General features: G+C 36.1%; 1 protein-coding gene across 1 annotated transcript; it reads left to right on the plus strand.

The window, feature by feature from the left end:
* Positions 1-2366: 2366 nt before the first annotated feature.
* On the plus strand, positions 2367-8742 carry LOC121411198 (neuropeptides capa receptor-like). Its single transcript, XM_041603775.1, has one exon. It carries the CDS (start codon positions 3935-3937, stop codon positions 5234-5236), a length of 1302 nt encoding a protein of 433 aa, XP_041459709.1. The 5' UTR covers positions 2367-3934; the 3' UTR covers positions 5237-8742.
* The last annotated feature ends 9593 nt before the right edge of the window (positions 8743-18335 follow it).

Here is an 18335-nt window from a genome sequence, read left to right on the forward strand (position 1 = left end):
AGTTCTCATTTTAAAAAGACATAGATTTCATCAAATTTGGTAAGAAAATTATTAAAATAATGATCATATAGTAATAATAACAATTTTACGATCAACGAAAATATTTGACTATGCCGAAAATTATTAGGAGATCGTTAATTCTAATCCAAATAAAGGTAAACTTCAAAAGAAACTTCTCCGAAAACAATATCCACATGAAACACTGGATTTGCAACGAGAAAATCCTGAATTGGGATGCCCGAAAAAACAGTTTATTTCAAGTCATCTCGTCAACCTTTTTCAGCTTTCTTTTTAGTTATACTCAATCAACCTCCTGCCGAATTCCATCGCGGGGAATGACTGGGAGAGATGGCACACATCGACATGAAAAGGCAAATCAGAACGGGCATATTCTAATGGAATCTAATTCAGACTAAAATCAGTCCATTCAGGATTTCGATCAAATCCCTACAATCACAATTTAAGTGTAATAACGATGAACCTTTTGAATGGCCATCCCAAAGTTTGTCATTCTTATTCGTTCCGTTTTTCCTCTTCTATTGAGAGAATTTTCTTGAGAATAAAGGCAGAATGATTGAACGAAGACGCCACTAACGAAAAGTAATGCGCGCCAAAAAAGCGAGCGATGATCGTATGTAAGAGAAGATGGGTACCGATATTTATTGAACGTAAGAGGGTTGTGATTATCTTCCGTTTGAGTAATAGCGATTTAATAGGAAATAATGGCTGTATGATACCCGTGCGAGCTCGCAAGCGGACGAATGCCAATTTAGAATACCAACCCCCTGGGAATCTTCCTTCCAGACCATTAAGAGTTCCTAAATTATTTGGGACGGTAACCATTGTCAATGCTAAAAGATGTTTGGAGGATGACTTTGCCACGCGTCTTTCACAATAGACATCACTTCTACCACAGGCAAAGAAAGGTGATCTTGAAATGGACATAAATAATCTTGTCTTTAGTGTGTAATTAAGTATCGCCAACATATGAGATAAGGTTAACTTTAGATTAGGAGAACAACATTTGTACAGCTTCGTTCTTTATAATATATACAGTTTAAGATAAAGGGGTGCATTGCAGTTTCTTTGGGGGCATGTTCAAAGTTCGTCTTTCGCAATCCTTTTCTCAAACACAGTTTGGTAATATGGTAAATATGATCATTCTGGTAGTCATGGTTACTGCCTCGCGGGGATGAAGATCTGCTAATGGAGACAGATAATCATAATCAAACAAAAATGGGTAAAGGTAAAAACTTGAATGTTCTCTAAATGCTGGGATAAAGATGAAGGAAATCATAACATAACGACGATGCAATTCTAATTTTGCAAAAAGCTCCACCGACGGTGGATAGATATTGGGATGTTTGTTGCTTGGCTATAGGACTCCACCGAGTCTGGCTCTATCTGCCCAATTCAAGGGTAAATTCGATCCAATTGTCATATATTAGTTACATGAATGGAGCTCGCAAAGGAAAGACGGGGATTTGTTTTCTTTGCTTTTGAAAATATGAAAGCCTGACAGACTGAGAATAAAACAGACATCACAATACGGTTATGCATATCGAGATGCGAGGACGTCTGTTATAGAGAAATAAACCAGTTGTCTTTATATACATTGAGTGAAAAGCTTCGGTCCAAAGGAAAAAGTTATGATGAAACATTGAAAGGCAAAGAAAAATGGCATTGTGTATTCTTCAATATATTATATGTAGGTTAAGAAAATACAACAATGCCGTGACCACTACGAATCAACTCTTGTTCTTTCCTAATTGAACATGATGAGCTGTTTCCTTAAAAACTATTGGAAAAGGCAATAATGATGATTGTCTGTGAAAGTCTGATAAAACTAAGCACCTCGACAATTCCGTTTTTTCAAACACGAACACAGATTTTGATTTGGATTACTTGAAAAACATTAAGATTTTGAATACATACTTGTCGTGATGAAGCAGACATACAGCTTGGTATTAAGTTCAACATTCTTATGATTGTGGCTTATAATATCGGAAAGTGTTTGTTTACTGATTATACATGTACTTGTTTTTATATAGAAAGGGAGGTCAATCGAAAAAAGGACTTCAATATTCGTTGATCTCTGTATTTTGGCGCCTATCTTCATTTCTTTGTCCACTAGAAAACAACTAATTACCCTGTGCTATACAATAAAAGGGGAAAAAAATAGATATATCATTTTCTTCAAACAAGCAAGATCCTTCCTGGTCCAAGCAACCTTTTCCTTCACCATCATAAGTCGAATTTCCTGTACAATTTTAAAGAAAAGAGACTCGACCAATGTCATCCAGGAAATGGCTGCGCTTATCTAAAGCGAATTTCTTTGGACAGAAGAGTCTCTCTCTCCCTCTCTCATTTCCAAAATTCCCAGGTATGCCTTTGTGTTTGAAAACCAACCAACGCCAATGCTCTTTTGCTCAGGACATCCTCATATATCCCAGTGACCCACGCTCATCTGTGATTGGCTAAAAATCACTCAATGAACTCCAAATCCAGGGAAAGAGAGATACGATGATCATACATGAGCGTGCATGCTTGTTGAGCTACGCCCATCTTACGTGACGTCATATCACAGTTGTCTCAATTGAAATCGAACCTCTTTTCCAGATCTGTCATTGACGAGTGAAAGAGGAGTTCCAACCTTAGTTTTGGATCGTGAAGTATTTATTTCTGATCAGGAAAGAAAACTAACGGCTGTCTTTCGATGATGCTAGTCATTTTGCAAGACATATGGTGTGGTGCTTCATTTGGGAATGTGCATCGCAGTTGCAACACCATTTTCATCAAAAATGATATTCGTTGAAAATGAGGATTCCAACTCTTTAGCATTGTAGTTTTTCTCAAAGTTTGTCCGAAAATACTACAATCGCTTTATAGCATGAGATTGACAGGAGTTATTGGTCACATCCTCACCCGCAGTGCTACCAGAACGATTTATGGAGGAACGGGAAAATTACTAATTAAAAAAGGACAATTTTGTTGGTAATTGGACATATGGCGGGAATTTCTTTGTAAAGGTGGTATCGATATCAACATTTATTGTGCCATGTCGTCTGCCCCAATGTTCCCTCTCTCATGGAGTGTTAATGAGTAAATTGAGAAGTGATTCGTGCTCTTGTATCATAACATTTATATATCAACTTCGGAGGATATCTCTTCTGTAGAAGGTCCTATGGTAATTCAGTTTCTCGGCAACGATTGAGAGGATTACTTGAAAATCAACCTATACTCAAAGGATCTCAAGGGTACAATTGTTATCATATTCACTGAGTGACTAACGAGGCTGTCAGTGTCTTAACATCATCGCTGTGTTACAAAAATAAACCAGAACTTAGAATTGCTATATCAATTTCGGCTAAATTGATTTCTCTTAATGACGGTGAAGAAAAAATTTAGAGCATCGGGGATTATAAATCTTAATAACCTGATGTCACAACAACCATTAGTAGGCGTCTTATTACTAGTATTTCGAAAGGTATATCGTCTGCTTCATTGAGGATTGCATAGAGATTTGATAAAGCGATAACTGATCTTGAAGGCGGTGGAGTGCATTAGATTCGAAATGATAAATACAGTTGAACAAATCTTACAATGCGTATGGTATAAATACATGTACTAACAATCTGACATTATCTTCTACTCTTGGTTCGTCGGCGTTGATAACTAGAATACAAACCAGTTGGATATCTTTACTAATTGGTGTATTTAGTCTTTACTGTTGACCTCGATCTGAAACAATACAAGTTGAAGAGAAACACGATATTATGTCATAACATTATGTACCTTACTTGGTAAATTTGGATTGAACATATTGCATTAAAATTCGTGAGGAGTAAAAAAGGATCAGTTCTGTTATTCAATGTGTTGATGATATACTAAAGTGATAGTTCCTGGATACTACTTGAACTGCAAATAATAACTGATGCAACAAATCTTTATGTCGTCCGAAGAGCATTTGGTTCTCAGGAAAGAGAATATTTTGCACAACACCTTCACAATGTCTGAGGGGGGCGTTTGTCCACCTGGGGTGGGTGTCTATGATATTCGCAATTATTCAGTTGCAGAGGCAGACACGTTTCTCTATCAACCAGGTGAAGTTGTTCTCATCACGATCGTCATGCCAATAATCTGGGCCATCGGAGCTATCTCCAACATCGCCTTCATCTTCGTCGTCGCCCGCATCCGTCGCATGCGTACCGTTACCAATTATTATCTCCTCAATCTTGCCTTGGCTGATATCATGTTTTTATGTTTTGCAGTCGGAGATAAGGTAGGTCGGTATGCTGCGTCTCCGATCTACAACGACCAGTACGGCTTGAAGACAGTAGGATGCGTCCTTCTCAACTACTTCGTACAACTCTCCTATTATGCATCCATCTTTTTAGTAACCCTGGTAACGCTTGAGAAGTACTATGCTGTGTGTCGACCGGTTCAGCATCGGCTCATCAGTGGACGAAAACGAACAATCCGGACCGTAGCGGCGGCATGGTTGTTAGCCACTGCCTTCGCGCTCAGCCTTATTCCTGGATGGTTTAAGTGGACCCCTCTCTGCTTCTTGTGGCCTGATGACGAAAAGTACGAGTCCTTGCCAAATCTGTCCGGCTACTGCCTACCAATATCTGACATTTTCTTATCAATAGGGAACGGCCTGCAGACCATCCCGTTTTTCGTCGTCATGATCCTTAACTTCCTCATGTACGGACTTATAATACGCGCTGTCAACACGCGCGTAGCGGTACGCGAAAATCAACTCGCGTCAACAGCTGTGCGTAGTATTCAGATGCGTAATCAAGTGGTACGCATGCTCATCGTAAACGGCGTCATCTTCTTCATTTGTCTGGCTCCATACCAGTGCTCATCTTTCGCTATGATGATTACATCAGCCACTGAGAATTACGTTTTATCCGGGGATCAGGTAGAGAAAGTTATGTGGACAGGTAGAATCCTCTCCTATGTCAACTCTGCCATCAATCCATTCGTGTACACCTTCGTCAACCCAAGGTACCGGCACGCATTCTTCGAAGCTTTCGCTTTCTGTCCGTCCATTAAACGACACCTGGTGAAGAAAGCTAAGATGGAAGAAAATGGATCGAGTAACATCAGCATGGACCAATCTGCAACCATCAAGCGAACACAAAGCCGCAAAGAGTCAACTGCTACAACAGATTCTCAGATCTCACAGATTGACACTGCGCCGGTTGTTGCACACGACGTTGCCATCTGATTTTTTGTAGACATTGGTTATTTTTTGTATAAACTTGATAAAATTGTTAAATTTTATAATTTCGAAACAAGTATATATATATCATACGAGAGTATGTTCGTCGTAATGGGGCTGGTGTATGACTCGTTTTACTTGCACTATTAAAAAAAGCAAACAGACAAACAACAACAATAACAAAACACACCCATCTCAATCGATTGAAACGTGAAGCTACTAACGGATTGTTAAAAGATGCCGCTCTTTACAAACAGCATGATTCCTTGAGCATGTTGAGGGTACTATGAAACCGAATGGCAATTGTGATTGTCAGAGAATCAATGAAAAATTGCTTATAAAACTAGTTCACGTTTGTAATTGATGTATCTCTATGTGTTTCATTCATGTTTAAAATTGTATACTTTGCTACATGTAAATAAGTTTCTTGTTTCAATAGGTTTCTTGTTTTAATGTCAAGTTGACTTATCTTTATATTGCCATGGTGGGTTTTGGGACTCGGCCATCATCGGTGAAAATCACACAAAGTCTCAATGAAAGTTCTTCACAAAGATCATAGAGAATTCATTATGGTAATAAGCCCATATGATAATTTCCTACATCCAAAACGCATGAAAAACAAGGAAGTTGTTGAATTTAAAAATGTTTCATTTCAGTGACACAGTTCTAAGCAAATAATAAATTTGAGCTGAATACGCCGATGATGTCATGATCTTACATTCGTTTTTCACATTTAATTACAAAGAATTTGACTCTTTCATTATTTTCCTTGTAACATAATAAGTTGCAGTGATGACGATCTTACTCATTCGAAAATGGTCAACCCCATATTTGAGGGAAAATTTTAACATTTATGAAAAGTAAAAACTATAGAGATCATGAGCTTTCAAAGTGCAAAGCACAAATAAATAATTTCCATAGCCCGTTGTGCGTATAAACCTGTCAACATGGCAAGTTTTTAGCGTTAACACGCATGCATGTTTAAAGTAATTTTCGACATAATGTACATGAAAAGATTCTAAATCATGATAACAATAATTTTGATTAATTTATCATCGTGTGTATCTAATCTCCCGAAGGCCATGAGAACTTCCCTGTCAATAATTGTAAAATTTGCACACAATTATGGTAAAATGATACAACTATATTCCATTCGATGTAGCTGATATTAGACATATTTTAGAAGCATTAGGAATTTTAATTTATAAGTGAAATTTATCAAATGTAACTGGATTTTTTTGAATGGTTGCATAAGTTTATGTTTCCTTGTTCGAATATAGGTGGTGAAGTCATGAATGAAGTAAAATATTTTTAATTTGATGGTCAGTTTATGGCATCAATGTAAATACCGGGGATTTTAAATAAATCCAGCTGGACTGTAAATTTAGGGACCAAATCGACTTTGAGATTTAGTTTTAATCCTAAATATAAGTTTTCAAATTTCAAAGGATTCATATTTAAACTCCTTGGAATTCGAAAGATAATCTTTCAGGATTAAAAGTAAATCCCAAGTTCGATTTGTCCCTCATCATAGTCTGACTTGATTTATTTAAAATCCCTGAAATTTATGCTGCCTTGTTCTGTCTCAGTCATGTCAATGATGACTTGTCAGTCACAAGATTTCAGTTGAGGAGTCTTGGTGCATATAAAATGAGATAAAAATTAGACAGTTTATATCTAATCCTAAATGTTTATTAGTTTAGGAGAAAACTTTGTAATTCTTGTTAAGACTATTTTAGCTTCCACTACTTCATGTTCATCCATGAAATTATGAAATAAGCGGGATGAAAATTTTGCAAAAATAATTGCAATTAAAATTCATAATTTGCCACAAAAATGATTGCCTTGAATATCTGGCAGATTTTTTCTCAAATGTGGCACATCATTTCAAATATAGAGGTGCATTATTACTGCACGTTTGTGATTGAAATCATTGAACAACCAACGATTGATAATTCAAGTAGTATTCATTACCGTCCACTAAATCATTAGAAAATGTCTCATTGAGGTTTACCGTATGGTATCGCTTTAGCGTTATAGATAAAACGAAATTCTAAAACATTACACATTGAAAGTGTATATGGCACTTAAGATATAATTCTTTAAATAGCCAATTAAACCACTTCCACTTCCACTGTTAACAATGTCCAAAGCAAACGATCATTCTGATTTCTGAGAGATATATTTAAAAAGTTGTTTCCCGTTGACGGATACGCTTCATAATGGGATCTATGTGGTTAACGATTTCGATGATAACAACAGAACTGACAATGAAATCAAATTTTTACACTTCCTTTTTTTTTGTTCCATATTATAAAATAAAATATCATTTTTTGATGTCCAGTGTCGACTCAAAAGAAAAACACGTGTTTAATTAGAGAGTGACAAAGAATGACCACATTTTCAAATGATCTTTCAGCTATTTAACGAAAGTCACGTGTTAATCTCTCAATGAAAAGAGTAGCTTATTTATAGTGAGTACCAATTCGTCACTTTGGATTTTAAATGCCACTTTTCCCTGTCCTTGATATATGTCTCTCTCAAAAAAAGAGGAAGAAAAGTTTCCAAAGTCCTATTATCAACGTCTTTCGCAGTTCAAGATATTATCTTAATGCCATATGCACGCAACACAAATCCAAAGTCTGATTTAATGCTACGGGTAGTTTATGGTTAATGAATTAACTGACCTATCTAATATTAACAAAACTAACTTCTAAAAAGTATATTCATTGTTTTGGAAATGACATCCGTCATGACAATGTTATTCAGTTTAGTGTAGTAGGTTTCACGGTACACCATGCATCTTTCTTGGGCATGTTGGGCAAGGGATGGTCCAGAAAGGGACCACAGAACACTGGCCAAAGAAAGATACATGGCGTACCGTGAAACCTACTACATTATATTTCTTCGCCATGGAAACCTTCAGAAGGTACGATTTTTTCAATCTGTACTATTTCATTGAGATTCTTTGAAAATGGCTTGTGAATTGTTTTACGTCACATTATGATTGTTATTTCAAATTCGCCTATAATATTTCCATACTTTGTTTTAGTCTCGGCCCCAGTTTATGTTCGTTCTCCAAAAATAAAGAATAAGGGTAAAGGGGTGCTTGATAATTCGAGGCATTTATGAATTATCTATCTACTTACATTCAAAACTTATCAAAATTCCTGATTTCAAAATAGCACCTTGAGATTTTAAACTCCATCAAAATATAATCATGATGTTATTTATTTTCCTGTTTGTAATATTCTGTTCAATTCATTTTCATCGAGATTCAAAGAATATCGATTGTATTCCATTTTACATTTTCTTGCTATTATTGTCGGTTCTTCTTCGCCTATAATTACGTGTATTTGTAAATTTTTTAAAGCATGTAAAGTATAGTATCTTCATTTGTCATTAACCTCTGTCTTCTGTATATTTTCCTCTGATAAATTAACAAATTACCCAGTATGGGAAGAAAAAAAGGAAAAATAAATATTTCATAATAATATATCTTCCTTGCAAAATCTGCACATCAAGCCCCCCCCCCCCTAAAGAAAATGACTTCAAATCTATTTCATCCACTGTGTGCGAATATTGCTTTTTGTTGACCCCCTCTTTTCCATAATACTCATAATACTCTATTTCATTTCTTTTCAAGTCCGTATTGTAACCACCGGTTATGTTATGGTTTGATTTATATCAATTTGTATTGTTTGAATGGAAAGAAAAAAAATTTAGGAGGGGACAACGAAAATTTTTTTGACAAGCAAAAAAAAAAGAAAAAAGAAAAAAAAAAGGTCGTCAACAACAAATTTAGGGGGGACCGTCCCCCCCTCCTCAAATTAAGGGGGGACACGTCCCCCCCCCCCCCGCTTCCGCCGCCTATGGGTACTGGATTTTGAATCTGCATATACCACTGAACTAATTATTCTGCTGAATCTATTCCTTTTACTAAAAGTTTGACCTTTGCATTATGTACTGAATTGCGATCAAACAAGATCACTTTTTGTAGGAGATTTGTCAGGTCACTGACTAAATGAAGCTATCACACCTCTCCTCTTGTGTTTATTTGAATGGGTGGTTGACAAAATTAAATTAAATTTTTCCCGGTTTAGTTCTCAGAAAGAAGCGGAGATAAAGATGTCACTCAATCGACTGATAAGGAAATAGGAAATGCCTTGAAAACCATTTAAAATGTGAAGGTACTCTAACATCCTCTTGGATTTTCATAACTATCATTAATTTGCAACTATTTGATTGTTGTGTATATGATGACCAATTTTCTTTATATAGTGTGTCAATTAAATCTTGTAAATACATCTTTGAAGTATAATAAAATTGTTTTGTTCATTATACATTTTTCTGTGTAACATTGTGTTTTAACATTAAAGTCGCAGAATAATCATTAGCCCACTTTTTGTAACATGCTAAGAAATAATGATTGCTTCTCTGCAGCATTGCAAGGCCGTACGCAATATTTTTTCATGGGGGAGGACGCGTAAATGATTTTGAAGAAACTCGGAAACGAGTGAGCGAAGCGACCTAGCTTGCCATTGGGGGGGGGGGCTTTACATTTTAAAAGTGAAATTTAGGATTTTGTGCCCACTTTGGGTGAATCTTGTGTTAATCTTCGTAAAAATATGTAGGTTTTCAAAATGTCTACCCCCCGCTGCGTACGGCCATACTGCATTGAGCGTCATCATTAATATATATTCTGCTTTTACGCATCCTGTAAAGAAAAGCCAAATTGACAGAGAGCTGATTAATAAATGCTCCCTTCGTCTTTACCTAACATTAAAGTTTTTAATATTGACGCACTTCAGCATCACGGCATCGATCGACATTGAAAGCGATACAGCGGGCAGAATATAAAGTATCTCTCTAATGAGGGCATGAATGAAATCACAAATTGATGGCAATTTTCACGTTCTTGTACTTAATAGTAATAACAGCAATAATAATAATAGATAGAATTTGTATAGCACATTTTCCATCTTAATTAGATGCTCAAGGCGCCCCATAGCAAATTACAGAGAAAAAGTTTGCCCGTCCCTCCCCGCACCGCACTCACGGGTCCTCGGCCCCCTTTTTTTGTGATATCCATAGGGAATTGCTGCTAACCCAAGGTTCGACTCTATTCAAATATGACCCATTAACTGTAAAGATTGAATAGAATTTAATGCACCACGATTGAAGTGACCTGATTTCGAGTTCAATTTTATTTCAATGAAGTCAAATTTGGTTAAGAAATGACAGGTCGTCAGCTGCATGGGAGTGTTCTCCATCAAAGTCAAACCGCCCATTCACACGGTAAAAAATCGTAATTTGAATGATGATCCAGTGAAAAATAATTCTAATGACGAATTTTTAGCTCGTGTGAAACCAAACTATATCACGAACGCTAATAACAACAACGAATTCAAATTCTACTCCGGAGGTGAATTCCAATTAAGTATCACTCAAATTACGGCATTAATTTTACGTCTGAACGGGTTGTCCTGCAAAACAACTTTTGAGGGGCGGAGCTTACGTGACCTTTCAAGCACTTCCGTATTAATTATAATACGATTGTCATGCACTCGTCGTAGTTTCTTGTTGCGATGCAGTGCTTTGATTGGGTTTGATTGACAAGTCACCATTGACACAATACCGCCTTCGCTCAGGAATTTGAATTCAAATCATATAGTTTTCGAGTGAACTTGTGAAAAGTAAAATGATTCTAAAGACGAATTGCAATCATCATCACAATGGTGATTCAAGATTCTCGTGTGAAGACACCCAAAGTCACTTCTGGTTACATGATAGTCTATTCTCATTTGATGCAAAAAAATATCAAACTAGCACATCAATGATGTGGAGCTCGTCCGGCATCTCGCAACACAATTTAACACAATTTTAATTTCAGCCCAGTTGACACTGTAGTGAATTATATTGGTGACATAAAATGAGGATATAGAATTGAAATTAATGAAGAAATGACATAGAAGCATTTTTTGTGATCTATGAATAAATTTCATATGAATTAAGTATTAATTATTATCTGGTCAAGTTTCTTAACTCTGTGTAGAACCTTGGTGAACGTAATGTAGCTCTCAGATGGAACAAAAATAACCAAACTCAATCAACAAAGAAGTAAGCAATTTTTGTGAGTTTTGAAAATATATGAATAAATAGCAGATTCAATGAGTTTCAAAATTCTATGTTTAAATCTTGTATCACCACCTCGAGCTATTATATAAAGCAAACAAAACTGAAATTGATCAACAAATGAAGAAGAAAAAACATTTTTTGTGATTTATGAATAAATTTTACATAAATTAGAACAAATAATTTTCCAGACAAAATTTCAAAATTTTGTGTACAAGTTTGGTGAACCTCATGCAGCTCTACCAGATGGAAGAAAAAAAATCAAAATCTGTCAACAAATAAAGAAAAAGAGGAATTTTCTATGATTTATGAATACATTTTGCATAAATTAGCATAAATAAATTTCTACTGAAAATTTTCAAAATTCTGTGTAGAAGTTTGGTGGGCCTCATGAAGTTCTACCGGGTGGAAGAAAAAATATCAAAATCTGTCAACAAATAAAGAAGAAGAGGCATTTTCTGTGATTTCTGAATAAATTTCGCATAAATTAGCATCATAAGTAATTTTCTACTGAAAATTTCAAACTTCTGTGTAGAAGATTGGAACCTCATGAAGTTCTACCAGATGGAAGCAAAAAAATCAAAATCGGTCAACAAATAAAGAAGAAGTAGCATTTTTGTGAATTTTGAAAAATGCGCATAAATTAGCATATTTAATGAATTTGAAAATTCTGTGTAGAAGTTTTGAATGCCCCACCTAGTGCTATCATATAAAGCAAACAGAATTGAAATCGGACTTGAAATGGCGAAGTAGTAGCATTTTGAAATTATGGACAGACGACGGACGACAGCAGTGGCGTAGCTACGGGGGGGCCTGGGGGGGGCACGTGCCCTCCCTGAGATTTGGTGTGCCCCCCCAGGTGCCCCCCCCCCAGAAAAAATTTGCAAAGCAAAAAAAAAGAAAGAAAAAGGGAGAAAGAAGAAAAGAAAAAGGAGAAGAAGAAGACAGAAGAAAAAAAAGAAGAGGAAAATAAGAAGAGGAAGACTTGCAATTAAAAAAACAAATCATGTTACTATACAAAATTTTTGCTTGCGCTTCGCGCTAGAATTGCCTGTTCGATGAGATTCATATCTTGTTCAATAGGCTGATATGAACAAGTTTTGAAGACAATATACAAAACATATTTTAGCTCGGACATCGAGCTTTCATTATTTTTTTTTCAATTCCAAATTTAATTGGTCTGTAAAATGTCCGTTTTATGGTCTACATATCAGCATTTTAAGCTCACGCTGCGTGGTCATATTGTTTAATTTGCCAAGTTCATATTGTCTACGTGTATTCCATAATATTCCATTAAACAAATGTATTCAGAATGCCCAGATTGATTTTAGGTCAAAATCTAAAACAAGCTCGATAGCCTGCATGTTCTTTATTTAAAATGTACTTAAATTATCCAGTTTCACATCAGAATATCATTAACTGTCTGCTCATGATTCACGATCGCATTATTAATGATAATTTTAGGTCTAAAATCTCAATTTTCTTCCTCTCGCGCTTCGCGCTCGCATCAATTGTTTAGTTACATACCTATCCCATTTATCAATACAAAAATTAGAATGACCAATTTCTAGGTCGGAATGTAAAAAAAATTTGCTCGCGCTTCGCGCTCGCATTATTGAAATATATTGGCGTTCGCAGTAACCATCTAGTTACATATACGAATCTTGTTCAGGATCACACATTACATTGCCCAGAAAATTAAATTTTCAGGAAAAAATACATGAAAGTAAAAAAAAATCGCTCGCGCTTCGCGCTCGCACTTTTCATAAGGCTTATGAGATTATTTCATGTTTATGTTGTTTTATAAGAATAAAAGTAAGAAATGACTGATCGGGGAAAATATAGGTGAAGATAATTTCGGGCCCCGTCCCCTATTGGCGAAAGTCGGATCCGCCCTTGTGACACATACACACACACCGGAAAAATGGCCGGTGCCCCCCCCCCCTGAAAAAGCAAGGACCCCCAGTGCCCCCCCGGGAAAAAAATCCTAGCTACGCCACTGGACGACAGACGACGGACGCCACGCCACGGCATAAGCTCATCTTGCCCTTCGGGCCGGATGAGCTAAAAATGAGTCAAATTCAAATCTGAATGACTTTTCTCCCTTTCACAATGTAAAAAAGTCGTAATTTGAATGATGATTCCAGTGAAAAATAAGGCTAATGACGATTTTTTTTTTGCACATGTGAAACAAAACTCGAACACGAGGAATCACGAACGCTAATCACAATCACGAATTCAAATTCTATTCCAGAGGTGAATTCCAGTTAAAGGGATCGTCAAGGCTGAGATATTTATATCTCAATAAATAGAGTACAATTCACAAAGCAAAATGCTGAAAATTTTATCAAAATCGGATAACAAAAAAGAAAGTTATTGAATTTTAAATATTTACATTATTCCAGTCATGGGTGTCGATCGGTATTCTTGGTTGGGGGGGATGATTGACACAAATGTTCTTGTGGATGGGGATCTTTCAACATATACCCCCACTAAAATCACAAGTTAGGACATTTGGGAGTGGTTGATATGCATGGTGTTCTTGGAAATTCCTTCATTGTTGTAGTGTACTATACTTGTATAATTTTTTTGAAAATTCAATTTGTGTTACAAGTAAGCCTATTCTAAACTCATACCGAGAAAACAGGACAAAAATTGACTGGACCATGTACATAGTGATCTGTTTATTGAGCATGATGTATACACAGGGGCGTCGATCCATTTTTCAGATGGGGGGGTGGCAAAATTATGAATCAACGTTCCAAAGGCGCTCGATCACAAAAAACGAACAAACTCACCCACACACCCCCACACACATAGGCATATATATATATATATATAACTCATGAGAAAGAGACACATATCTCACCTTCACCAACAATGCGAGCGCGAAGCGCGAGCTAAATTTTTTTAGTATGTCATGAAAACAGGAAAAATGTACCTGTTTAGGTTTGTTTGTAGTAACTCATGAGCAGGGTCGATACATGTATCTCACTAGAGAGCGAGCTAAAATTTCTTTATATTCTGACCTGAAAGCTTGATATTCTAAGCATTTTTGGCACCAATGATTAAGATGGGTATCTAGAAGAACAATAGATGCGCGAGCTGAAAATTTTGATCTGGAAAAAAAGACACTTTAATGGAAGATATATATCCAACAAAAGATTTTTGCAAATCAAAGTTCTTTTGAGGTTTAGAATTGAAAACGGGACATTCTATTCACCTATATAATCATGATAAGTATGGGTTTTTGGTACATGATGCGAGCGCGAAGCGCGAGCTGAAAATTTTTATATTCCAATCTAAAAAACCGACATTTTGAGCACGATTTTAAATCAAAATCGAGTTGGTATCTCAATCTCGCTTGCTGATTTCAGTGTAGCATTACAATATTATTTTATTTTTAGTTGCACATGCGGAATTATGGGGGGGGGGCAAAACGATATGTTTGCCCCCCAATATTTTATTGGTGGGGCGATCGCCCCCTTCCCCCCCCCCCCAGGATCGACGCCTCTGTGTATACAACTTCTCTCTTAAATCTAACCTGACTGGCAATATTTTTATTCTTCTTAATGCATGATGATAAAATGCAGATTCGGACCAATTAAGACTAGCACAAATTCAACCTGTGTGGCTTCTCGTGCGCCATCGGGCTTACCGTCATTCCTTAGAGATTTATCTTGCCACCCTTTTAATCCCGTTTATTTTTCCACCCTTTTGAATTAATGATTTATTTAAATTAATTTATTCACCACTGGTGGGATGGAACACCCTATCAACAAAAGTTGATTTTCGTTGGGGTCCATTTAGGTCATGTGCTAAAAATATCAGATACATAAACATTTCATTCTTTTTCATCTTGATTCTCCACCCATCTGTTTAATAGTCCTGAATAATAACAATATACACAAATTTCTAGGGAAACAAACTAATTGATGGCATACTATAATCACTTTGTAATTGTATATTCTCCTGTAAATTGATTGTAAACTTTTTTTGTTGAAATGCCGAATAAAATAATAATAATAATAATCATGATCAAACTTTTCATTTTTTCATCATCATTATTAATTTTTCTACCCTAAATTATTGGGGGGGATGATAATACAGGCCATCCCCCCCACTTGAAATATTGGGGGGGATATATCCCCCCCCCGTGATCGACACCCATGACCAGTGAAACAGTTCTAGGCATGTCTTTATGAATATTCATTAGGTTTCACGTGTGAAAGGCCCTATACAGTGCGTCCCACAAAAAACGAAACCGAGATTTAACGAAGATTTATCATAACTTAATCATAAGTACAATAGACAAATGAATTACCACTTTAAAGTTTAGAATCTCCTCTTTCATCTGGAATTACTTATATTATTTCTCATTCACACATGACTGGGCAAAAACAATTTGAAAAGGGACTACCAAAAAGTCACTTGGCGGGCCGTATCTAGGTTTAAAAAGAAAACCACATTTAAAAAAAAGTTTGATATCTGCTCTTTAATTTGATACCTCAATTACAGAAAATGGTCAAGAAATAACAAAGTTCTGGTTATTTGAAATAAGGCTTGAATTTCAATAATTTCATAAAATGAAGAGGTTTTACAGGCTTGCGTTCAAACTCACTCGACACTCCGTTTTGTTGACGATCAGCCATGCATTTAGTCTTTTGTTACCGTGCGATTATACAAGCATTGTTTCGAGGGATCGTAACTTTTTTACTTCTTGACCATTTTCTGTGATTAAGGTATCAAAGAAAAGAGCAGATATTGAACTTTTTAGTCATGTGATTTTCTTGTTGAAATTCAAATACCCCCGCCAAATGAGTTTTTGGCATCCTTTCTTCGAATTGTTTTTGCTCACTCATGCGTGAATGAGGAATAATCTAAGTAATACCAGATGAAAGAAGAGATTCTAAGCTTTACATTGATAGGTCATTTGTCTATTTTATTTATGATTAAGTTATGATAAATCATCCCTAAATCTCGGTCTCGTTTTTTTCTGGGACGCACTGTATATGACTAACTCTGTTAGCATCATTTCCAGTCAAAAAATCTTGCAGGAAATAGACAGTAATCTTAAAGGGGAAGTTCACCCTGAAGAAAACTTTGTTGTAAAAATAGCAGAAAAATAATAAAAAAATATTGATGAAGGTTTGAGGAAAATCCGTTAAAAATTAAGAAAGTTATTAGAGTTCAAAGTTTTGTATTTGTGACGTCATGAACGAGCAGCTGCCCCATATGTTGTGTAATATAAAATTCATGAATTTCCAATTTTGTATGGTTCCTGATGACTTAATTTTGTTTTCTATTCATGATCGGGTGTGAAATGATTTGTCTATTGATATACAAAAGGTACAGTGAAAACCATCTTCAATTTTCTGAGAAAATGACATTTAATTGATTTTTTACCATTCGCTATATAGGAATGCGGCTTGCATGCGACGTCACAAATCAAGTAATTGAAATTCTAATAATTTTTTAATTCTTTGATTAATTTTTCTCAAACCTTCAGCAGTATTTTAATCATTTTTTTCTACTATTTTTACAATAAACTTTTTGTCAGGGTGAACTTTACTGATTTAGGGGGAAATTTTGCATAGCGCCTGAGTCTCCTGAAAAACTAAATAAACATGATAAATGATGATAATCAACTCTCCACTCATAATGCGCTGGTAGTATTGAGTGAATCGTGTTAATTTCCTCCTCATCATGAAGTATAGGCCATTGTACCAATAGATTTATATATAAAAATATACAAAGGGTATTTTGATATATAGTTCATTTCTCAGTAATCACACAGTAATCCCACACTAATCTTGGGTGTCTGGAAAGCGAAGACCGAAGACCGAAGACCGGGGACACGTATCACACTCGTGTGAAAGCGTTTGTAGTTCACGCACGAAGCGTGTACAAAGCAGTGCAAAGTGTGTACAAAACACGTGCGCGGGTTAGAATGGACTTTGGACCTTGCCCCCTACACATGTTCTCCCATTGACATAACGCATGTCCCCGGTCTTCGATCTTCGTTTTCCAGACCTGTTGTTGGGTGTCTGGAAAACGAAGACAGAAGACCGGGGCCATCGCATCCGTCTAGCTAAAATAAACCATTATTATATTCAGATCAAATTCAGGAATATTCTGATATTGGATATGTAATGAATTATGATTGGTTAATGATTAATTGTATGGATATCGTAATGTGAATGATAATTGATTGAGCAATATATCGCGCTCAGCTCAGCTGGCATGAAAATTTTATACCATTGACATAACGCATGTCCCCGGTCTTCGATCTTCGTTTTCCAGACCTGTTGTTGGGTGTCTGGAAAACGAAGACAGAAGACCGGGGCCATCGCATCCGTCTAGCTAAAATAAACCATTATTATATTCAGATCAAATTCAGGAATATTCTGATATTGGATATGTAATGAATTATGATTGGTTAATGATTAATTGTATGGATATCGTAATGTGAATGATAATTGATTGAGCAATATATCGCGCTCAGCTCAGCTGGCATGAAAATTTTATACCATTGACATAACGCATGTCCCCGGTCTTCGATCTTCGTTTTCCAGACCTGTTGTTGGGTGTCTGGAAAACGAAGACAGAAGACCGGGGCCATCGCATCCGTCTAGCTAAAATAAACCATTACTATATTCAGATCAAATTCAGGAATATTCTGATATTGGATATGTAATGAATTATGATTGGTTAATGATTAATTGTATGGATATCGTAATGTGAATGATAATTGATTGAGCAATATATCGCGCTCAGCTCAGCTGGCATGAAAATTTTATACCATTGACATAACGCATGTCCCCGGTCTTCGATCTTCGTTTTCCAGACCTGTTGTTGGGTGTCTGGAAAACGAAGACAGAAGACCGGGGCCATCGCATCCGTCTAGCTAAAATAAACCATTATTATATTCAGATCAAATTCAGGAATATTCTGATATTGGATATGTAAT

This window comes from Lytechinus variegatus, chromosome 1, assembly GCF_018143015.1.
Source record: "Lytechinus variegatus isolate NC3 chromosome 1, Lvar_3.0, whole genome shotgun sequence".
Taxonomy (NCBI): domain Eukaryota; kingdom Metazoa; phylum Echinodermata; class Echinoidea; order Temnopleuroida; family Toxopneustidae; genus Lytechinus; species Lytechinus variegatus.

Excerpts from the sequence above, each read along its gene's own strand:
- LOC121411198 (XM_041603775.1), top strand. The coding sequence starts at position 3,935 with ATGCAACAAATCTTTATGTCGTCCGAAGAGCATTTGGTTCTCAGGAAA.